This window comes from Panthera pardus, unplaced genomic scaffold (assembly GCF_024362965.1).
Source record: "Panthera pardus isolate Hobbes unplaced genomic scaffold, ASM2436296v1 HiC_scaffold_11, whole genome shotgun sequence".
Taxonomy (NCBI): domain Eukaryota; kingdom Metazoa; phylum Chordata; class Mammalia; order Carnivora; family Felidae; genus Panthera; species Panthera pardus.
Genome location: NW_026526666.1, coordinates 75480118 through 75504985, shown reverse-complemented (window position 1 = coordinate 75504985; position 24868 = coordinate 75480118). Strand labels below are relative to the sequence as shown.

General features: G+C 40.6%; 1 protein-coding gene across 2 annotated transcripts in view; it reads left to right on the top strand.

Moving 5' to 3' along the window:
* Nucleotides 1-24868, top strand: part of SMAP2 (small ArfGAP2) — a 48016-nt gene that overhangs the window by 7549 nt on the left and 15599 nt on the right. The window contains exons 1-2 of one of the 2 annotated variants that reach the window (XM_053896914.1): nucleotides 2499-2513; nucleotides 23827-23960. Coding sequence is in view for 1 of the 2 variants with exons in the window: in XM_019429113.2 (XP_019284658.1) it covers nucleotides 23827-23960 (134 nt within the window). In the remaining variant the exon portion in view is untranslated. Of the gene's footprint in view, nucleotides 1-2498; nucleotides 2514-23826; nucleotides 23961-24868 lie in introns of those variants that run through there. The other variant, XM_019429113.2, reaches the window with a different exon arrangement.

Sequence of the window (24868 nt, the reverse complement as noted above, 5' to 3'; positions counted from 1 at the left end):
ATGTCATGCAGTTGGTGACTGCAACACTTTACTCATTATGCACATTGCAGTTTGCTCTGTATGTTATGTTGATGGAACCTACCTACGCCATAGACAAGGGATAAAGTGACTTGTTAAATGGACTCAGACTCAATTCCTTCAAATGATATCCCCTCGTAATAAAGATGCCAAGAAAGAATCTGCATAACACACACACATGTGTTACATTCTGAGCATACAGTGCCTAACTTCTGTTATTGTGTCTGCTTAAATCCTTATCACAGTTGTACTTCTGTTTGAGCAAGTGGCCAGTTTATGTAGATACTAATTTTGAAGAAGTTCTGTATTGGCCCTGGAATGTGACAGTTCAGCTTACCACACTGAAAAGGTAGGAACCAATCTATGTAGAGTAGAACACTTTAAAGTTAATTCACTTTTACCAAATTCCTCTACTGTTAAAGAAATATTCCTATATTGATACACTTAAAAAAATTATAATGTGCCACAATTAACATGTCCACTAGAATGTAAGCTCTACAGGGGCAGGCATAGATGTAGCTCTTAGTAAATATTTGTTTGAAGGAATGAATTGATCTTGTCATTATAAATCCTTTGTTTCTTACTAGAAGAAATCTTTTACAGATTATCTGAATAGTTGTTTAATTCTTAAGAAAGTTAAGTTTTAAAATATATTTTAAAGTCCGGGACCTGTCAGGGAAACAGAAACCACTGTAGGTAGTACAAGCAGAGGGGATCTAACATACGTAATAGGAACATACGTAATGGATGATGTAAAAGCTTAGCAGGCAAATGGGCTGGTGAGGCAACCCAGATATGAGCAACACCTGGGAGCTACTGTGACCCTAAGGAAATGACAAGGTGCTCGTGTCACCAAAGGCCAGAAGTCTGAGCTATCTGGTGTAAGCTAGACGCACAGAAAGCAAAGCTGTGTGGTACAGCTGGAACTGTGACCCTGTAAGAGAGCATTACCCTGGCTTCCCTCTTCCTCCTTCCTCTTATCCTCATCGGTGCCTCCCATTGATGGAACTTACCCAGAAATCGGTTGGCAAGGGAGCCTGGGAGATGTAGGTCCCACTGACAGAGTGGAGCAGGGGTAGGATCCAAGTGGAAACAGGCAAGGCACAGGGACACTTAAAAAAAATCTCCATGATGTTATTCTTTCTCTTTATAGGTAAAGAGTTGAGTTATTTTGGACAAGAGATAAGTGTTTTCAGGCAGATACGACCTTGTGTGCTTCTAAAGAATCTTAAGGGTTGCTGAAAAAATAATTAGTCCCAGGAAGTAACGTAACAACTCAGTTATTGAGCTGGCATCCTATATAATTAGGATGTGTGACCAGGAAAATTGGCTTCTGTTGAATCTGTATTTCACTATTTTTTGCTCTAGGAGCAGTTTATCAGTTTGGGTACTCAGAAAATAAGTTCCCACCCCGTCAATCCTGGGAAGTGTTGGGCATGATTGTGTGTGTGTGTGTGTGTGTGTATGTGTGTGTGTGTGTGTGTGTGTGTGTGTGTGTGTATACACATACACTAAGCTTGTCTCATCTACAACTGAAAGACTTGAGTCAATAACACGTAAGATGTACAAAGAAAGTTTTAAGGATTTCAGCCTTCTAACATGGTGCAGATGAGACTTTCCTTGACAGTTAAAGTAATTGCAGTGGAGCTAATTTTCCTTGTGCTACACACCATTTTAACTAGTGTTATTGGTTCGTCTGGGGTTTTCCCCCCACAGCTTCAGATAGGTTAGCACTGGGGGAGGGAGGTGAGATCACCTGATCCACTTTCTTCTATACTGGACCTGAAAAGTATTTTTTTGTCTTCTAAGGAAGGTTGCTGCTGTTCCATTTAAAGGCAGAGCTTTCCAAGGTACTGCTAGTAGTTTTCTTCTTGATTATAAAATGTTTAATGAGTTACAAGATAGAAGTTTGGCACTTTCTAGAAGGGCTTTTTTTGTCAATCAGGTCACCTGCCTTTGGGCCCCTGCTACATTAATGGAATTGGTGGAACTAGGCCAGCAAAGGTTTTCAGTAGAGTGTGAGTATATTTCTCTTCAGGCTGTTATTTTCCACAGAGGTGACGGGGTAAGGGACTCTGAGTAAAGTTACCGTCTATAAAAATTGCAGATTTCATTGTTCTTCTCTTTCCTCCCAAAATTAATTTCCTCTTGGCAGGTACAATTCACAGATGTAATTAAAGTGTAATTTGGTATTCTAAAAAGCGTATCAGACTGCTTCCCAAAGTACCAGTTCTTTTCAGCCAGTCCATTTCGATTTATGAGGTACATCTATGCATTTTTTGAAGCCTCATGTTTAATAATTACAACACTTTGCTACTGTATTTGACTCTTCCATTTTCCAAACTTTCTCCTTCCCTACCCCACTCTTCTGGCTCCTGTATTTCCCCACAGGCTTTGTGGATGCTGGTCCATTGATGGCTGAACTGCAGGTCCCTTCCCAGTGGAAAACCCCAGAGATGAGCCAAATCTACCTTCAGCTGTGGCCATCCATCAGTGTAAGGTTGCCTGGCGGTTGTCTTCAGTTTGTCCAGCACTCCTCTCCCTTGCTCCCCCTCCCCCCATCCTCCCTCGTGTGTGGCTGAAACTTGCCCTGGAATCCCGCCTTTGTAACATGTCACTGGGTAGTAATAAGATTTTAATACCGCTGCTGCTTTTCGTTTTCAAGTAATGTTAAATAGTTCTCTGACTGTTTTTGTTGACCATAGCCCTCTTTTCCCCACCCAGTTTGTATATTTCTTATGGGTATTCCGGTTTGCTTTTGAATGCATATAGGATATGGTTTATTTAGAAAGTATTGGATTTCATAAGCCCAACTGGAGAATACTTTGTTGATTTTTTTTTTCTTAATTTCAAGTCAGAACTTTCAAAAAGAAATTTCTTAATCTGAAAGACTGAGAACTGGATCCCTCAGGCACCATTTCATTTCTCCTCACCCAAAAAACAAATGTGTAATGTTCTCATTTTATGATGCGTTGAAAATAATAAAGCGAATACAGGAGTAAAGGAGGCCTACTCTCAGCTCTAGCTCATAAGCCTGGCCTACCGTAATGATTTGAGAAAATAGAGCACCTTCTCTTTTCCTTTTTTTTTTTTTTTTTTAAATTAGCATGCTGTCTTTCACAGCTAGTGATGGAAAGACCGTAAAATCCCCAAGCCTTTACTGGGGCCGCCTGGCTTACATCTTTAAGGCCTGCACATTAATCCTGCAACGTAACTTACTGAAGTACACTCAAAGTTAATTTTATTAAGCTTCTTCCTCTTTCCTTGCCTTACTGGAAGTCCCCCAATGTATAGATTTAGAAATGAATTCTCTAGAATTTCAAGCCTTGAGTTAAACATTTTGTCTTAATATTGTTTAGATGGTTGCTTTTCTTCTTCTGCCTTCAAAAAATAATTTGTTACAGAATTTTCTGTGTGAACTGGTAACATCTTATGCTGCAATCTAAAGATCGTGAAGGAGAGGGTGTCAGTGTCTTCTTGCTGATACTTTGCCACTTGCCTTATAATTGACACAAGCTCTTCGATGAATAATAGGAAGGACATTCCGTGCTCTTACCAGGATGCTTTTGTTCAAAGTAGCGATAAGCAGCGGTTAGTGGAAACCAATTTATGTGTGGCAGCTGATTTGAGAAAGAAAGAGTGAAAAAGATTTAGGCTCTTCTGCTATGTTGAAAGCATTTGTATTGAAAGAACAGCTGTTTGAAACTGGGGGCCCTGTCCCTCTGAAGGTAGGCCTGAGGAGTTTGGTTAGAGGAACTGTCTTAGACTAGAGGAGAATTGTGAGAAAAACTTTCCTGTAGTGTGAGTGCTGTGTGAACATCCCAGCTTGTATGTGAGAGAAGGAAAAATCATTCAATGCAGCATTGGAAGGAAGATTCCAGAGCAGTTCCTCTGAGCCTTCTGACTAGGTTCTGAAGCTGGTTTGTCTGATACGAGTGAGTCAAATCAAAGGCCCATATTGTGGGCAGAGTAAAAATAGGGCTCAGTTTCAATAGACTTCTTTTTTTCTTTTTTAATTTTTTTAATGTTTATTCACTTTTTTGAAAGACAGAGAGCGTGAGTGGGGGAGGGGCAGAGAGAGAAGGAGACACAGAATCTGAATCAGGTTCCAGGCTCTGAGCCATCAGCACAGAGCCCAATGCACGGCTCAAACCCACAAACTGAGATCATGACCTGAGCTGAAGTCGGATGCTTAACCAACCGAACCATCCAGACACCCCTCATTAGACTTCTTAATGCATTTAAGGAAAAGAAAAAATACATCACCATAGACCAATTATTTTTTGTATTGTGGGATATTGGGGAGTGGGGAAGCAGGAAGGTCCTTATGCCTATTAGTTAAACATCTTTAAATGTTATTTTCTTTAAAAAACAAACTTTATTTTTTTTTCTGCTTTTGAAAATTACTCATATTTGTGAAAAAAAATGATTGGGAAGTATGAAAAAGGGTAATGATGCAGAAGATATTTCACATAATCCCTATCACCCATTGTTTTACTTGAAATTATTCCATAATAATTTTATATCATTGTTTTGCTTAACACTTATCATAAGCGTATTTCATGACATTAAAAACATTTACGTACCTTTACTGTATTCCATCATTTGAATATGTCATTGCTTATTTAGTTCTTGCCCAATTGTTGAACATTTGGGTTTTTAGTTATTCAGTATTATAAATAATGGTATAATGTAAATTTTTGTGTTGTTGTTAGACTCATGGGTTATTTGTGTGTTCAGAGTTGAGTGGTCACGTGGGCCCTCTAATTTTAAAATGTTGTCAGGGAGTTCTCTTGGCTGAGCCCATGCAGAGATGGCCTTGCTGTGGGGTTGTCATTGTGAACTGCTTCACTGCAGTAGACATCTGTTGAAGTGAGGAGTGGAGAGCTGCAGAGAATCCTGGCTTAACCATAAAGAACAAATTTATGGGACATGATCACAGCAAGATGGGCCAAGATACATTCTTTTTTTTTTTTAAGTTTTATTTATTTATTTTGAGAGAGAGAGCACACACACAAGGAGGAGAGGGGCAGAGAGAGAGAGAGAGAGGAAAAGAGAGAATCCCAAGGCAGGCTCCTCACTGTCAGTGTGGAGCTTGACTCAGAGGTCGAACTCACCACAAACCATGAGATTATGACCTGATCCAAAACCAAGAGTTGGACACTTAACTGAGCCACCAAGGTGCCCCCCAAGATATATTCTTATTTTATGCATAGTCTTCCACATTATATGCTTGATATATGGACATGTTGCTGTTCATTGATGAGCATCTTTTGTTGTTCATACAGCCCTCCTTCACTTAACCAGTCCACTGGGAAGGTAGATTAGAAGTCCTCCATTGGTAGAAAGGGGGTGATACTGTTGCATTTTTTGTTTGTTTTGCGGTAGATTTTTTTGGTTCTGTTTTAAGAGCTTTCCTTGGACTGTAAATTCCACAAGGACAGGGACTGTGTGTTCCATGTATGTCTGTATACCTAATGCACAGCATCTGGCGCACATTGGCCATGTCTCCACCACGAACACTATTATTCTGTTAATGTGTGTTCGGATCATATGCTTTTTTTGTTTTGGCTTTTGAAAGTCATCCTCATGCAGTTAACTCTGATGTTTGAAGACCTGTGACAGTCCAGGAAGCCGAGCAGGTGAATTTCGTGGTTGCTTTATTGTGGTTACTTCTTTGCGCCATCTCTTTCTTTTTTGTGCTTCTGGCATCTGTGCCGCCTTGAAAGAGGGAGCCAGTCACGAAGCCAGTACTCTGCCCTCTCAGTGGGAGGTTTTCGTGTGACACATCATCTTGGGAGAAATGTAGCATGGGGTGTGAAACAGGAGGCTGAAAAAGCACTCCTTTAGCCTTTTTGTGGGATGGGAGTAAATGTTTAGACACTGCTCTCAGGTGCTACAGAAATTAATAATAACCTTGCAGCAGTTTTAGAAGCTCTTCTTATACCCACTGGAACAGGTTTACTTAATTGGGAGAACCCTGCTTTAGCTGTTTTGAAGCTGCGATTTTTTTTCCTAGAGGCCTGCCCTGGGTTCCTCTACACACTGTTCCTTTTGCAGGATCTTTCTGTCCACACCGTTGACATTTGCCTCACCCCATTGCCCCACACTTTCTGACCCGTATCTCATTATGCCCAATTCTGAAACATAGAGTTTTGAAACATGGTAGTGAGTGTTTTCTTTTTGAAAGGGCAAATCTCTACCTTTTGCTCTCCTCCCTTAAGCCAGGACTGTTTAGATGACTAACATTCACCTTGCCACTGGACTGTCTGTACTTTGATCCCAGAATTCATTTCTAGTATGCTGTTTGTTTGAAAATGAAAGTTCTCTAGCTTGTTTGGATACAACTGTGATTCAGTTAAACTGGACCTGATTTTCCGTCTGTTTGCCATTGGTTGGGGATCCAGTGATGTGTTAGGAAAGCTGCTGCACACCGTTGCAGAGAGAAGGCCATGTGTCATGGTCTTACACAAGGGTTTGTTTGTTGACTCAGATTTTGTGTAAAGCCTCCTTCTGGGTGAAAGGCACGAGCTTCCCTTCAAATAATGGAAAGGCATATTCTGCCTGGCCACTTGTTCTGGAGCCCTGGTATGTTCCACTCTTCTCCACTTTTGGGCTTCTTTTGAGGAAGAGGAATGTGGGTAGGAAGAGGTGTGAATAAGCCTTCACACACAGTCTCAGTTGTTGGGCATCCCAGTAGCAGAGAGTGAATTGTATGTTGTAATAGAAAAGAACATCTAAAGAACAGGGTATCAATTTAGCAACCATTATTGAGCATCTATGTGTAACACACTTTTGGGGGTATAGAAAGATGATTCTGGCTCCAGCCCAGCTGGTGATTTCTTCTATGAAGTTGGGTAAATGACTTGACCTCTCTGGGTCTTGGTTTCTCCATCTGTGCTTGGACTAGACAATCCTTATGGTTCTTTCTGTACTTAATGTTTATCTGTTTGTTACCGAACAAGAGAGAAGGCTTTTTCACAGAATTGATATATTCTTAAATCTCACGTGCTTCAGACTAAATGGCCTAGAAATAATTCCTGTAGAGAAGAACTTCTCAATATCAGCCCTATTGATATTTTGGCTACTTCTTTGTTGAGAGATTGTCCTGTGCCTTGTAGGATGTTTACCAGCTTCCCTGGCCTTGCCCACTAGATGCCAGTCATGACAGTCCCCACCCCCTGCCAATCGTGACAACTAAAAATGTCTCCAGACATTGACATTGCCTCTTGGGGGGAAGTTGCTACAGTTGAGAAGCACTGCTCTGAGGGCAAAGAGTGGTACTGTTTGAATGTGGGCTCTTCTTTCTTTTTTTTTAATTTTATTTTTTATTTTTTAAAATTTACATCTAAATTAGTTAGCATACAGTGCAACAATGATTTCAGGAGTAGATTCCTTAGTGCCCCTTACCCATTTAGCCCATCCCCCCTCCCCCAACCCCTCCAGTCACCCTCAGTTCTCCATATTTATGAGTCTCTTCTGTTTTGTCCCCCTCCCTGTTTTTATATTATTTTTGTTTCCCTTCCCTTATGTTCATCTGTTTTGTCTTTTAAAGTCCTCATATGAGTGAAGGCATATGAGTTTTGTCTTTCTCTGACTAATTTCACTTAGCATAATACCCTCCAGTTCCATCCACGTAGTTGCAAATGGCAAGATTTCATTCTTTTTGATTGCCGAGTAATACTCCATTGTGTGTGTGTGTGTGTGTGTGTGTGTGTGTGTGTGTGTGTGTATATATGTATATATAACACATTTTCTTTATCCATTTATCCATCCATGGACATTTGGGCTCTTTCCATACTTTGGCTATTGTTGATAGTGCTGCTATAAACATGGGGGTGCATGTGTCCCTTTGAAACAGCACACCTATATCCCGTGGATAAATGCCTAGTAGTGCAATTGCTGGGTCATAGGGTAGTTCTATTTTTAGTTTTTTTGAGGAACCTCCATATTGTTTTCCAGAGTGGCTGCACCAGCTGGCATTCCCACCAACAATGCAAAAGAGATCCTCTTTCTTCGCATCCTCGCCAACATCTGTAGTTGCCTGAGTTGTTAATGTTAGCCATTCTGACAGGTGTGAGGTGGTATCTCATTGTGGTTTTGATTTGTATTTCCCTGATGATGAGTGATGTTGAGTATTTTTTCATGTGTCGGTTGGCCATCTGGATGTCTTCTTTGGAGAAGCGTCTATTCATGTCTTTTGCCCATTTTTTCACTAGATTATTTGTTTTTTGGGTGTTGAGTTTAGGAAGTTCTTTATAGATTTTGGATACTAACCCTTTATCTGATATGTCATTTGCAAATATCTTCTCCCATTCTGTCGGTTGCCTTTTAGTTTTGCTGATTGTTTCCTTCACTGTGCAGAAGCTTTTTATTTTGAGGAGGTCCCAGTAGTTCATTGAATGTGGGCTATTCTTAATATCTATTTTCATTTTGTTCCTCTTCTGCTTATTACCTATCCTGGGGGTGGTGAATGAAGAGCAACCTCATTGGTCAAGAGCTATATCACTCTTCTTTAGCTACTAAAGAAATTCTTCCAAAGAAGAAGAAATATGCATTTCCCAGCCAGTGGGCTCGGTTTGGATCTTCAGAATTATTTTTAGGATATGAGTAGATACTGGTTGTTGCAAAGAGGAAGTTAAGGCTTTAACCTGAAACAACCTAAAAAATGTAAAGAAGTAAGTGTCCCCAGGGAGTGAAGACTGTGACTTCTAGTGGATCAAGTTAGCTGTTGCTGCCTAAAGTGAAGTCATGAGTGATAGTTTAATCATAATATCAAATGTTGAAATATCAGGTCCACCTGGGAGATTTGGGGGTTTGTTTGTTTGTTTAAGATTTTATTTTTAAGTCGTCTCTATACCCACCATGGGGCTTGAACTTACAACCCTGAGATTGAAAGTCCAGTGCTCTGCTGACTGAGCCAGCCAGGTGCCCCCACCTTGCAGACTTTGAAATGATTGCCTAGCTGTTAGCTCAGCCATCCCTCCCCTACATACCTCCTCCCCACCTCCTCCCTCACACCATTGAGGTAGTGATTGAAATGTACTAGTTCCCTTATGAGACCTAATTTTAATACTTGTTATTTTTGCTATAATATGTTGGGTTTTGGTTGAATGATTTTGCATTTGCCCCCAGTGCCATCTTTTCCTCATTTCTTATAAATCTACAGTCTTGACTAGGTTGGGTACAGAATGATGCTGTTGGCTGACTGGGGTAGAGTGTGTTTCGTGACCATCCTTGCTGGGATGCTGTGGGATCCCAAAGCCATGATTTAAATGCTTAAGCCTGTGTTGGTCCCTATCCCTCGGTCCTGGCAGGCTCTATGTTCCATCCCAGCTGAGCTTTTGCTGGAGTAATTGCCCACATAGAGCCTTCAAGCCAAACAATTGTTTGTACTGAGATAGTCTCACTGTTTAGCTCCTAATGAAACAATCTCCTTCCTGCCCCCAATGAAAGCAGCTATTTTTTATTTCCTCCCTCCCTTTTTGGAGACGCTGTATCTCAGCCCCCACTCTTCTATCGTATTCATAAATGCTTTAAGCAGGGTCTTTGTGCAGAGGAAATTGGCTAGAGCCAAAATATCATGGGCTAACTAGGAGACAAAGAGCAGTAAGGACACCCTTTCCCCAACTTTCTGTGTAGGAATATTTAAATTACCTTTGTGTGATTTTTCTGAGTAATAAGTGATTTAAACCTCAAGTCCACATAAGAAAAATACTAGGTTTTTTAACAGTATACTAAATTGGGCCGTTGTTACCTAAAGGAGCTCACAGAAATAACCAAAACTAAAAATAAAACTGAACCACAAAACAACCGTAGATGAGTGCCACAGGACAACAATAAGATGCTGTGGGAATCAGGGCAGGAAGGAGAAGAGGCTCGATTGGGAAAGTGGATGGAGCAAGATTTTCATAAAATGATGTTTTGTAAATACAAGTAATAGCCCAGATACAGCTATTTGTGAGAGATCTTAAGTTGATCAGAAAGTATGAGTAATCCAGTTTTCCTTATGCCCAAACTTTAGAATCTCCAGAATATGAATTCAGGGAGAGAATCCCAGGGAACTCCAGTGTGTCCTGTTTCTCTTTCCCAATTTGGGTAGCTTCTTCTGGATTATCAGTGCTTTCACATGTTGCCACGTCTACTCTAAAGCTCTGGCTCACATAGAGACACAGTCACTTCCTCTCATTCTTTCCCCTTAGCCCTGTTAACACTGTTTGGAACTTTGGGGTGCCTGGGTGGCTCGGTCAGTGAAGCATCTGGCTCTTGATTTGGCTCAGCTCATTATCTCATTCATAGCGGTGAGATTGAGCCCTGCTCCAGCCTGCTTAAGATTTATTTTCTCCCTCTCTCTCTCCCTCCCTCCCTCCCACCCTCTCTCCCTCCCTCCCTTTCTCCCTCCCTCCCTCTCCCTCCCTCCCTCTCCCTCCCTCTCCCTCCCTCTCCCTCCCCCTCCCTCTCCCTCCCTCTCCCTCTCCCTCCCTCTCCCTCCCTCTCCCTCCCTCTCCCTCCCTCGCCCTCCCTCTCCCTCTCCCTCTCCCTCTCCATCTCAAAAAAGAAAAGAAAAAAAAAAGACTGTTTAGAACTTTGAGTACAAAGGGAGAATAAAAAAGGGACTTTCTTACAAAATATATACGAAACTAAAAAATAGTCGCCCTTTCAAAGTTTAATTGCTGATCCTACCTTGGCTTGTTTCTAGTCCCTGTTCTGCTTCCCAATTCTGAGGTCTCTGTGCCTTAGCTTTATGGGACCAGCTTCTTGATTACCTTGCTTGATTTCTTTTTTTGCTCAGCACCAGGCTCTCCTCCTTGTGAAAGGTGCTGTCTAAGGACCCACCACGCAGGAGTTTATGCTCTAGAGAACTTGACCTAGAGATAAAAGCCAAAGTAGCCTTGTGCTGCTGCTCACTTAGGGCTCTTTTACTCGTTTCTTAGTAGATAGGCATCCAGGCCTCTTCCTGAGGTTGTTGACATAGGAGACCTCATCCTCCGGGTTAAATTCAACACTCTCCAGAAAGAGTGGGGCTTTCCACTTGGAGGCCCAGCAGCATATGCCACAACTTGTACTGCTTTCTCAGGGAGCATTTATTTAACAAGAACTGTGTACACACTGGGGTTTTTTTTTTTTTTAGAAGGGAAACTTTTATTTGGCTGCATGAAATTTAAAAACAGTTAAATACAAAAGCACATTCTTTTCTTCCTTTCTTTCTTCTTCATCTTTTTCTTCTTTTTAAAAAAATTTGTATTTATTTTTGAAGGAGAGAGACAGATCGAGTGCGAGCGGGAGAGGGACAGAGAGCACGGGAGGCATAGAATCCCAAGCAGGCTCCAGGCTCTGAGCTGTTAGCACAGAGCCTGACGCGGGGCTTGAAGCAACGAACCATGAGATCATGACCTGAGCTGAAGTCAAATGTTTATCCGACTGAGCCACCCAGGTGCCCCTCTTCTTCTTTTTAACAGCAAAACACATTCTTTTTTTTTTTTTTTGATGTTTTTATTATTCATTTTTGAGACAGAGAGAGACAGAACATGAGTTGGGGAGGGGCAGAGAGAGAGGGAGACACAGAATCTGAAGCAGGCTCCAGGCTCTGAGCCATCAGCACAGAGCCCGATGCGGGGCTCGAACTAACGAGCTGTGAGACCATGACCTGAGCTGAAGTCAGACGCCCGACCAATTGAGCCACCCAGGCGCCCCTACAACAAAGCACATTCTAAAGTTTATTTATTTTTGAGAGAGAGAGAGTGCACATCTGCTCGAGCAGGAGAGGGACAGAGAGAGAGGGAGAGAGAGAATCCCAAGCAGGCTCCACACTGTCAGCATAGCTCGATCTCACAAAACATGAGATCATGACCTAAGCTAAAATCAGGAGTCAGACACTTAATCGACTGAGCCACCCAGGTGCCCCACAAAGCACATTCTAAACAAAATAACAAAGGTTATAAAGAAATTTAACAATTAAGAAACAAATAATTGTAAAATGTCAGTTCCCCTAATCTATGAAGTTAGAAGTAAATGGATATAAATATTACTAAATTTAGCTGGGGGTGTTGCTGTTTACTTTTTGTTTGTATTGCATGGTTTTTAAGACCAATCAATCAAAATTTACGGGGCACCTGGCTGGCTCAGTCAGTGGAGCGTGCGACACCTGGTCTCAGGGTCATGAGTTCGAGCCCCACGTCAGGTGTACAGATTACTAAAAAAAAAAAAAATAAGTAAAACTTAAAAAACAAATCAAAATTTGTTTGGATAAATATTAAGTTACTTTTGTAGATTTTTAAATACTAGCTCATTGCATTTTCTGTATTGTTTCAAGTGTCTCTACCTGGTTGTGTCAAACTTCAATTAATGGCTTAAGTAATAGTGGATATTTTATTACTGTCAAAGTGCAACAGTTATACTGCCCAATTCTAGAGAGTCCAATTAATTGGTAATAACGTGTTCCTAAGAATTCTATTAAGCACTGGCTCAGGAATTATAATGAGAGCAAATGTAGTATCAATTAAATAACAGCCATTTCCTAAAAAAGAGGTAAATCGAAATTACTTTTAAAGAGAGAAATAGGCAAATGTCCTGCTGTGGTTGTGGATGCTCAGGAGGCAACTGCTGTTGAAGCTAAATCAAATTTGCATGTGACCCTCAGGCCTCACAGTTTAACCCTCTTCATTCCTGGGAAACCTGATGAAGGGAAAGCGTGCCCTGACCCTCTCAGGCTTCTGCTTGATGAATTAGCCACTTGGGAGAAGTTGGAATTTAAACTTTCTGTGAGCCAGTATTTGTCTGCTGGGACCATTTTCTTTTCTTGGCTCATTGAGCTTTCCTCCCAGTCGACAGGGATGCCAACCAACTTTGTTGAGCTTTTTTCTCATGGAACATAATCCATCTTTGGCAGAGGAAAAATATTTCTTTCCAGTTCTCTCTCAAGGTCTTTGGCCCTCTTTCTGTAGGAGTTGCACTTCTGTTATACACTGCTGATGTTTTGTACACTTTGGGAAGTTTCTTTATTTCTAAGCAGTAAGTTACCTTGTTAATGAACCTTCTGCATGTTTCATTATATGTTCTTGCTGTAGTTGCCTGTCCGTTTGGAAATTTCACTGGACCTGCAGGCTCTTGTTTTCGTTTGACTTTCTTCACATAATTGTTTAAATGTTCCTGGCTTTTCTCCTTCAAGCCTTTTGAAAGGGACATTTAAGGTAACGGCATGGATGAGTTTCTTCAAATTGCCTTTGGACTCATAGTCTAGGTGGTCTCCATTTTCTGATCCACTCTCTTTGTCTAATCCCAAATTGCTGTCATTCGCATAATATTCTCTAGAGAGCAGGCAGGTTTATCATTTCCAGCACACTTCAGTCATAGATTTTTAGCTGGCTCTCTGTATCATTTACAACTTATTTCATTTGCGTCTTTGAGTTTTCAAACATTTTTTTTTTCCTCCCGTTCCCGTACTCTGCTTCCGTCCTGCGGTTTCTTGGAAAAGCAACTCTAGGCTTTCCTGAAGATGCGTGTTTTCAACCACACCATCCGTTCTTTCCCTCTGAAGTTGTTCTACATTCTTCTGAGATGCTCTTAGTGTTTTGGCACCAGTCTCTAGGAATTGGAGAGATTTCAATGTATCTTTGAGTGACCGTGTGTGTCCTCGAAGGCAAGCTGTCATCACTGCATGAAATGAAAGTTTAGGGGGCTCACTTTTCTATTCTTTTTTTGAGAAAGCCTATTGTGTGTTAAAGTGAAGAGGTGGATATATTTAGATTTGTATTTTTTGTCATACTCTGTGTTTATAATATCAGAAGACTAGCCTCCACTGGAGCCATCAGCTTGTGCAATCAGCCTAATCTTCTCCTTGACTTTATGAGATTCTTCAACCCCGGGCAGAAAATCTTTTGACTAACTCTTTTCCTCTCCTTAAAATATGTTTGTTCTTTACTATAAAAACAGTCATAGCAGCACATACCAGAACCTCCCAGGGAAACCCCAAGAGACTTGGGCCTTGTCTCAAGCTTTCAGACAGCACCACCAAGAACAGCTGGTCCAGGACTGGCTGGAAAGACACTTTGTGGCAGTCAGGAGGCCCTCTGTTTGGAATCAGGGACTTACCACGCCCAGGAGTCCCTCTGTCTGTGTCCTGTCCCTGAGTGTGAAAAAGGCCTCTGGGTGTCTATGGGTAGGATTGACCCTCCAACATTTCTCTGTGAGGCTGGAACATAGCAGCTGGCACCTGTGTATATGGTTTTAAGGGGGGAGTGATGTCTTCATTGGCATATATAGGTGAAGAGAGGGGTAATAAGAATTGATTCTAGAAGGGCCCCGATCAGGCAAGAATTTAAGCCACACTTAGGATTTTGGAGTTCACTTGACCACGAAGGTCCAGTTACATGTCTTTGAACGGGGTAATGACATCATCAGAACATACCTTGCCAGAATGTCCTTTTCGGAGGGGGGGCAGGAAAAAGGCCAAACTAGGACCCTGCCCTTTCCCTTCTGAATTGTTCTGAAGAGTTGAATAATAATGGTACCGGTTGGTTGATTTGGTAGTTCTTTATTACCAGTAAGATCACCTAAGTATGCACTAGTTATCTACTGGCAGATAGGATGAGTTATATAGCCTAACCTACAGTGAATCCCTACCTACTATGGACCAGGAAAATAAGACTGGGGTGGACCTTGAACCTACATTTACTAAAAGTTAACTGCCCTTCCTATAGTCTTTTCAGAGTATAATCTGAGTATACTTTTCAGAGTATAGTCTTTTCAGAGTAGTTCAGTGAATTTTAGAGATACTGTTACTACATTTTAGAAGAGGTAGATTTCAGAGATACTCTAATCTAGGTAAGGAAATTGACTCTTGGAGAAGTGAATTGACTTGCCTGAAGTCAAACAGCTGATTTTGTGGTACAGCTTAGATAACCGATATTTTTAGCTCTGTGGATAGCAGGGGCTAAGTAAATAACATGAGATATGTACAAGCATGTTTTGGACTAGTTCAGAGCAATTACTGTTTTTGCTAGGATTTAAAGGAAATGAATAGCCACTGTATAGAGTTGCTGAGGAAAGTTGCTGCACTCAGCTATAGACATGTGCCCTGTTTTGGGCCCTTTGGCTATGTAATTCCTATAGGCTCTTTTTCAGTTGTATTTAATTTTTTGGTCCTCCCTTGCCCAGGGCTGAGCAAAGTCCAGGCAAATCCAGGTCTGTAAGCACTGCTGACACGTACAGAAAGATGAAGAGTGTCTGCTTCCCTACTGATTTCTTAGCTTTAATGTCTTTAGAGAAAAGCCATTTTAAGTTGACCAATCATTTCATCAGTGAGTACTTAGCAGTGTTGTACTTCACTAACCTTTTTCTGGTTACCTGGTAGGAGGATAATGTTGCTCTGCTTCATCTCCACTGATGTCATAGCAAGCTGATTGCTGTCTCTGTTTTATCACTGATGTCCTGAGTTGAGTTGGTTCACTTATCTCATATTTTGGTTGAGTGTATGACAGCTGCTATCTTCTACTAGAATCTCCAAACTTCCGTCTTTATTTTGCGTGTCTTTTTTTTCAATGTTTATTTATTTTTGATGGAGAGAGACAGAGTGGGAGTAGGGGAGGGGCAGAAGAGAGGGAGACACAGAATCCAAAGCAGGCTCCAGGCTCTGAGCTGTCGGCACAGAGCCTGACATGGGGCTCGAACTCACGAGTTGTGAGATCATGACCTGAGCGGAAGTCAGATGCTTAACTGACTGAGCCACCCGGGCGCCCCATATCTTGCACGTCTTTATCTTGCATACCGTGTTATTTTATGTAAATATGAGAGGAGTGTAGATGTAGCACCAGGAGATAAAAATGCAGAATAATGGGACTCAGTATAAGGCATCTCTAATAATGAGTGCCATCTAACAGTAAAAGTGACTGTCTTTTGAAATGGTATATAACTGACTTAGCACTGGAGTTGTTCAAGGATGACCCAGGTGGTCACCTGAAGAAGGATTGCCCACATTCAGTGAGGGCTTAGACTTAGTGACTTCTGAGGTTCTTTCTACCTCGGATTTCCCAAATTAACATTTCTTGGGGACTATTTACCTTTATTCTCTAATTGCTCAGAAATGTTTAAATTTGCTTTGTCTCAAACATTTAAAAAGCTTAACTTCCGTTTTTCTTTCAAATATATGAATGTGAATGGTGTCTCATTTTGAAAAAAGGAAATAACATTCTTGCAAGAGAGACCAGATGGAAAGGAACTTCTCTTGCAGAACATTCTGAGAGCAGAGGTTGATTGAGTAAGCCCTTGTTCTGATGTGCTGGTTCCTTAAAATGTTCGTGCTTACAGAAGTTCAAAGTTACTGTTTATTGTTATTTTGGAACAAGGAACTAAGTGAATTCTCTCTTGTATAGGTGAAAATAGGCTGGTAGACATACCTCTCAGCAGACTTACTTAATTTCTCCAAGAAGCACTGGCCTTTCTGTGTATTCTTCTTCGTAGTGAAACAGGGGGTGAAGGGATATGGTGAGTGGAAATGAGGTAACTATCATTAGAATTGTTCTTAAAACAATCACTGCATCTTCATCACTTTGCCTCCCAAATTTCATGTTGGAGTTAATGACAGGCCAAGTCAAAGAGAAATAACCTGTTTTCAATCCAGAGTTTGTTGATTTGGCTTCTTCCTCACGTGTGTATCACATTCAAACCAGTTTTCAGTGCCGGTCACAAGCTCCGTGAACTGAATTTGACTCAGTTCTTTAAGTTCATCGAGCCTTAACATCTTCATAAATTGATTGTCTCATGTTGCATCTTCAGAACCATTGAATGCCAAGCAGGAAGGAACCCCACCGTTACCTACAAATCAGCTAATAGAACTATGATAGTAGAAGAGATCATGCAGGGATCATGTCTCTGCCGTCCCTGAGAAAGGATCATCCAGCCTCTGCTTGAACACCTGCACTTAACTGGATTCTGCCATTTCAGGATAGGCTGCATTTGTTTTCACACAGCCTTAATTGTTTCAGAACTCTTCCCCAGAGTGTGCTAAAATCCACTTCTACTCACTGGTGCTAGCCCTGCCTTTGGAGCCTCACCAAAGTAACTTAATCCCTTTTCTGTGTGGTAGCTTCACCTTTAAGGTGTTTGAAAACAGCTCCCTTCATTTTGCAAAACAGGAAAAAAAATTATATTACTTTTATCTTATTGATGACTTCATTTAAAAAAATATTAGTTTTGGATACACTGGTTGCTTGCATTGTGCTAAGTATTTGGGGTAAATGATGAAGGCGTGTGGTCCTTGCCTTTTAGAGCTCACATTCTATTTAGGGCAAGAGAGACCGTAAGCAACTAGCTATAATAAGATATTGAGTATTAGAAGAGCAAAGTACATAGACACTATTAGCCATAAATAAGGTCGAGATTTATTCCATTAGAGAGCTTCACAGAGGAGGTGGCATTGGACTGGATTTGAAGTTTGTGAAGCAGGGAATGAGAAGAAAGCCATTCCAGGTAGGAAGAATGGTGTAGGCAAACAGGTGTGAGCGCGTGGCAAATTTCAGAATGATGATTTCCTCAGCATGTATAAAGCACAGGCTTTTAGAGGGCTTTATCTGTCATGTTAAGGAGTTTCAACCTCTCTTGCAGCCAATAAGGAGGCATGGATGGCTGTGCTGTTTTTAAAATACCTGTACTGTTCTTTCTCATCACAGAAGTAACACAGGTTCATTGCAAACCATTCAGCAAGTACATAAAAATATAGAGAAGGAAATAGATATTTCACAACGCTACTCCCCAGAAAAAAATATCTTTTGGTATTTTACATATTAAAATATTAAAATTAAAATATTATCTGCTGTCTGCTCTTGTGGCACTTACAGTCTAGTGGAAAAGAGGTGGTACACAGCTGCACAAATAAAAACATGACAAAATGTTGTACAGCTTAAGAAACTAAAGGGTAAATGAAGGTTTATAATCTTTAAAAAGTCCTTATCTTTTACTGACTTACACCAAATCATGTACAGATCAAATGGTATAATATTTGAGATTTGCTTCAAAATGTTCCACGGTTGGGAGAAAGGGAAAGTGTGTGGGAGTATAACTGAAAAGACATTGGCCAGAGGTTGATAATTGCAGAAGGTGGTGGTTAATTATACTCTGCTTTTGTGTGTTTGACACTGTCTGTAATAAAATGCAAAAACCAGAAGAAAAGATGGAAGAGAGATTATTCTCTGGTTTTGATTGGGAGGCCGAGGAGTTCCTTTGAGGAAGAAACTTTTCAGCTGAGATCTTTGATAGATACAGGAGTTGACCGGGCTATAAGTGGCAGATGGTGGTTGGGGAGAGAGCTTTTTAGGCACTGGGGTCAGTGTGTAAAGGCCAAAAGCCACGTAAGGAATGTATTGGTGCTTTGAGGAAATGAAAGAAGACTGGTATTGGAGTTGACAGACTGGGGAAGTAGGCGTGGGCCAGATCACGTGGACTTTGGAGACCATGTTAAGGATTTTGTTGTTTAATCCCACAGTGAGAGAGGGAAGCCTTTCACAGAAGGGTTTTACGTGGCCCTTTACAAAAGGTCCCTTTTGCTTCTCTAAGAGTTCAAGCTGGCTGTTTTGTGGAGAATGGTTTTGGTTTGGGGCTGGAGGAGAAGAGAACATAAAAGTGGGGAGGCATCAGGAGGTTATTGCACCAGTCCAGGCAGTCTGGAGACTTTGTATTAGAGAAATAGGGTTGCCGATGAAGAGAAGGGATACTGAACTGAAAGATATTTTGATCTTGGTGATGATGTAGATATGGGGATAGAAGGAGAAAAGTGTACATTTCTGACTGATGCAATTGAATGGGTGGAGGTGTAACTGACTAAGACCCTAAGAAGGATGGAGGAAGAGCAGGTTTTGTGTCAAGACTGAGAGCTCAGTTTGGAATATGCCATTCAGAAAATTTGCACCAGTTAACATTTTCACACCTATATATGAGACACGTGTAAAGTTAATATTCGGGCTTCTGATCTGTACAGGTTTAAGTTTTAGAAAGATTCTGGGGTGCCTGGTGGCTCAGTCCGTTAAGCATCCAACTCTTGATTTTGGCTCAGGTCATGATCTCACAGTTCATGATTTAGAGCCCAGTCCGGCTCTGCGCTGACAGCACATTCCGTCTTCCTCTCTCTTCTGCCCCTCCCCTGCTCGTTTGCAAGGAGGTGGGGAGGAATGTTCAAAATAAGGACTCTCTCAAAATAAATAAATAAACATTTTTTTTTTTTAAAGAAAGTTTATTCTGGCGGGAGGCTGGAGACCAATTAGTCTGTGAGCTCTTTGAATCTGGGGATCTCATCTGTACTGTCTCTGCCTTTGTATCCCTAGTACTTAGGTAGGCAGAGTGTTTGGCACATAGTAGGTACTCAGCAAATAATGCTCCAAGAATGAATGCTTATAGGTTTAGGTAGAGATTGATAGATTCAGGGAGTTTCCAGGGTAGATTCAACAGGGCTTGGATGGAGTAAGATGAAAGAGATTTTCTTTTCCTTGACCCTTCCTGTTGAAGAGCTTTTCAACAGTTCCATGATGCTGACAAGTCTCCCTATGGGTAGCCATCAATTTATTAGTGTGTTTTTCTTTTTTTTTGGGGGGGGGGAGGCAGAGAGAGAGAGAATCGCATGAGGGGCAGAGAGAGAGAAGTGTGGGTCACCCGAAGTGGGGCTTGTGCTCACCTGATGTGGGACTTGAACTCATGAACCGTGAGATCATGACCTAAGCCCAAGTCAGATGCTTAACAACTGAGCCACCCAAGCACTCAGTGTGTTTTTCTTTTGCTCAATATTTATTTGTTTGGAACTCTATAGGTTAGAGATCAACAAGCTGTAATTATCATAATAGTAGCTTCAAGCTATCTGTAATTCTAGTTTTCTTCTCTCTGCTGACTTCTCAAGCCCAGAACCCACTAAGGCTAGCAGCTTTGGTGGCGGGGGAAGTTGGAGTAGCAAAAGAAATTTACAGCAGGGCAGCAGTAGTTGGTATGTAGAACCTGTCCAGTAGTTGAACGTAAATAGTATTTAATTACATGCTTTACATTTTACAAATGGAAACATAAGCCCTAGAGAGACTTGTCAAAACACATGCAACTAGTCAGTGTAAACCTAGATTTCCCTGATACTGGCCTAGTACCAACTACAGTCAAATTCTTGGTAGATCAACCAAATTCATATACTTTTTAAATTTTCATGATTGCTTATTGCAGAGTGATTGCATTTAATTTTAACACTGTTTAATGCTTCCAGAGTCTGCTGTGAAGCACCTGTGGAATATGTTCACTTATCCATGACCTTGTTCTTGTGTTGTGCTAATTACTATCAATTTATATTGCTTTTCTATTTTGTTTGTTTTCAAAATAGTTCCGAATATTGCCTCTCAGAGTCTCTCTCCATTTTCAGCTTCGGAGTGGTATCTTTTGTATTTTCTCCTTCATTGCCATGACCAGTGTGTATCGAACAATGAAGTTTACCAGATTTAAGTAGGCAGGCCTTGGTAGCACCAGTACCAGGTACTGTGCAATCCAAGCGTGTCGGGTTGACAGTTTTGGGCCTTTGCATGTATCATGAAGACATGTGTGGGCACAAAGGCAGAGTGGGGGAGTCAAGCAGAGAAGGGGAATAGGTGGGGGTTTAGATAGCGTATTTTCAAAGAATATTTTCAGGGAGATGAAGCTGGTTAAAATTTCATGTGTTTTAGAAGATTTGAAATGGGATCCAGGGTAGATTTCTTCTTTGGGGTATTTAGTCAGTCAATTTTGGTTCTGACATTTTAGGACTGGAACTCATATTCCTGTCTAAAAAGAAGCATTCTGTGATGGGGCATAGTGTTCGTATATGTATACGAATGAGTTAACCAGCCTTTACAGTGAAGATGAGTGGGAGATGGGTTCTGGAAATCTCATTCTGTACCATGTTATTACGTGGGGCTCTCTCATATTGTCCGTCTGTATTCTGTGAGATACACATTTTACAGATGAAGAAACTGAGGCTTAAAAAATTTAAATATCTCTGAAGGCTGCACAGCTAATAATTGATGGAGCTGACATTCAAACCAAAGTTTTTTCTGGCTGTATAGATTGTACTTTTAATAACGACACCTTTCCCCTACATTTTCAGCCATATAAAGTAACTTTTGTCTTTTGTCTTTTCCTCTTCTGCAATTTCATAATCTTTTATGGAGCATGCAGTTATTGATTAGTAAATCTAGTGGCTGAACACTAAAGGATGCTGAGTGGCCAAGTTAGAACTGTTACTATTTCATTGGGAAAAGGTTATGGAGAGATGTGGGAGGGGAGAAGAGGAGGCTGTCCTCTGACTTTCATGAAAATATTATTGCCTGCATTAATTATTATTGTCTCTGTACTGAGGCCTCGTCAGTGGCTCCAGAGTATCAGGTCTCGGTAATGTATTCCTCAGAGGCAAAAGGACTTTACGTACTCTGGAATGAGAGCTGGAGAAAGTCCACAGCAGTGGCAGTGACTTAGATGATTGGGAATCACCCTCTGGACTTAGAGCCAGGAAGCAAACGGCAGAACATTCCACAGCTAACTTTTAATTAGTGTTGTGGCTTTTGATTGTGTTAGGAAACAAATATATTTTAACTATCTCGTCATTAGTTCTAGAATCTAGAGCAAAGAGAAAATGGTAAAGAAACATGAAATGTTAGCTTTTGGTCCCCCTTTTTCTTTTCTTTTTCTTTGTTTTTTTTCTTTGTTTTTTTTTTCTTTTTTTTTCTTTTTTTTTTTTTGTTGGTTTTTTTTTTTGAGAGAGAGAAAGTGGGTGCATGTGCAAAGTCGACGCAGGGCTTGATCTCACCGCCCTTAGATCATTACCTGAGCCCAAATCAAGAGCCAGATGCTCAACTGACTGAGTCACCCAAGCACCCTTGGTCCCATTTTTAATCCTATATAACTTAAGTTTTATCTGAATTCCTTTATGAAAACTATAGCCCAAAGTAGACACACCACACCCTTAAGAAACCACATTCACATCTGTTTAGGCTTTTCATTTTGTTTTTATATAGCTCCCTGCCACTGAAAGATGTGTGTTAATGATTTGTGTGTGTTAACTATATGGCAGGCCTACTATGCAAATCAATCTAGGGGTTTCAAGGGGCTGAAGATCAATCTGAGCCTATCAAGATAATAGCAGTAAGACGTTATTGGGATAAAATCTCAGGCAGAGAACACCACCTGGTGGTTATAGGGAGGATTTGAGCTTTCTGCATTTGTAGTATTTTTCAGAATGTCTGAATGCTATAAAGAAATTACATTCTTATTTATAATAATGGTGAATTCAGATTTCTAAGAATAATTTTCTGCCATACGATTCTAGCATTGCTTCATTAAAACTGCTGTCAGGGGCGCCTGGGTGGCTCAGTCAGTTAAGCATCCGTCTTCGGCTTAGGTCATGATCTCATGATTTTTGAGTTCCAGCCATGATGGGCTCTGTGCTGACAGCTCAGAGCCTGGAGCCTGCTTCAGATTCTGTGTCTCCCTCTCTCTCTGACCCTTCCCCGCTTGCACTCTGTCTCTCTCTCTCTCAAAAATAAATAAATATTAAAAAAAATTCTTTTTTTAACCCTGCTGTCAAAACCTGCAGACCAACCAAGTGATTGTGTCTGGCAGAATTGAAGTCTGGTGCCCTTGGTTCTTCCAAACACAGGCCCCATTTATCTCTGTAAAAAATCAGTGGGTGTCTTTTCACTCTTCAATGCAACCTCTAACTGGGATAGCGTGCTTATTTTATGTGGCAAATTTCTTCTAGTGGAATGACGGAGAAAGAAATATTAGTGACTTTCAGTAATTTTTTTGGCGGGTATCATATAAAAGCAAGTTGTTTCTTTCCTGTATAAAAATTATAAAGAGGAGTTTGATGATTTTCCAGAGTGATTATTAGGATGAGCAAAGTTGGCAAGTTCTTTTTATTAAAATTTATATCTGAGATTTCTTTTTTATTGCAATAAGCATCTTTATTATTTGACAGTCTTGAATTGAGATAATTGTGTAGTTGGGTAAAGTAGGGACATCAGCTCGAAGGGAAAGGATGCTATTAAGTTAATCAGGATGCATATTTTATAGGCCTGGTGGGGAAGGGAAGATAATAAAGTTTTAAATTTCAGGTTGAGACTTGGGCTGGCATGGCATGCCTGTATCTTTTTTCCTAGTAGGAAAATTGAATCCAGGCCCCACCACCATTGAAATGTTTCTTGAGAGAAGGTTATTCATGTAAGCTACTAAATAGAATGTGACATGAATTTGCACTTTTCCCCTGGGATATTTTTTATATAAGTAACAGTATAGTAACTCTGCATTCAAACAGTCATGTTCTCAGACACTGTACAAAGCCACTCCATACACAAATGCCCACATATTGTATAATTCCACTTATATAATATATCCAGAATTGGCAGATCTATAGAGACAGAAAGAGATTTGTGGTTGCCAGGGGTCTGGCGGGGGGGGGGGGGGGGGGGGGGGGGAGGGGCGGGGGGGGCGGGAGGAGTTGAGAGGAAATGGGGAGTGCCTGTTAAGGAGTTTATTTCTTTTTGGATGATTGAAATGCTCTGGAATTAAATAGTGGTGATGGTTGCACAACTGTGTGAATGTACTAAAAAAACACTGTACTGTACCCTTAAATTTAAACTAAACTTAAAAAAAAAGTGTCGATCCATGGAGAAGTGAACAAAATCAATAAAAAAAGGTGAATGTGGTAACAATTCTCTCATTTATGTTCTAGCAGAAATGTCTGATAATCTAAATATTCCAGCTTGGGCCTTGAATGTTGTTTTAATTTGTATTTTAATGCCCTGTTCTCGACCTTCACAGGGCCACGATGGGCCTCCTGGAACATTGGCGTATTCATCTGCATTCGATGTGCTGGAATCCACAGGAATCTGGGGGTGCACATATCCAGGGTAAAATCAGTTAACCTCGACCAGTGGACTCAAGAGCAGATTCAGGTACTTAAATAGCCCAACAGTATGTCAGCTGCTCTCATATTTCCATGTAAGAGCAGTTCCAGATGAATTTCAGTCAGACTGGGCACAAAGGTGAAAATAAAGGAAAATTTAGTTGTCAAACACATATGTCAAATTCTTATACCTTAATAGAGAAATTTGTAATCTTTATAGTTAAGATACAAGTTATTCTACTTATATTTTACTTTCTTCAAAACATAGTCTATGGTCTAGGATCCCATGGGTATATCCCCAAGGTATAAAGGGGATCTTTGGATTATTTTATGAGACCCCTAGCATTTGCAGATCTAACATTTGTAGTTTTAGATAGTCACACACACACACACACACACACACACACACACACACACACCCTCCAACTTCTAGACTTACAATATTTTATTGCTAAAATGTCTATGCAAATCTTGCTTGCTGTTAGGTTGTTGGGCTGGGGATGAGATACTTAAGTTAGTGAGACTAGATGGCTTAAGATCTGCACCGTGATATGGCTTCATTGTTGTCTATTTTCTTCCTGCTTTGAAACTTTTAAACGTAATTAAATTGTTTTTTCTTTTTTGGGGGGTGGAGAAAGGATCTAAAGAAAACAGTTGCTAAAGTTGGCAATAGAAATAAGAGGTTATTCTTAACCAGAAAATGGCTTTAGAAATTAGACTGCTTTTATTGATTCAGTAAAAGTCTAAAAGATTAGTTGTATTTTTCAGTTACACTTTATTTTATCTTATGGAGGAAATTACATGCCATAGAGGTATTTGGGAATTTGAAGATTTAAAAACTCTTGGGATTTGTCCCTCACAAGTGCTAAGGAATCTATTTCAAAGGCCTCATGGGAAACACATTTATTGGTAATAAAGCTGAATAGATTAATTAATAGTATAAACTCAGAATTGTAG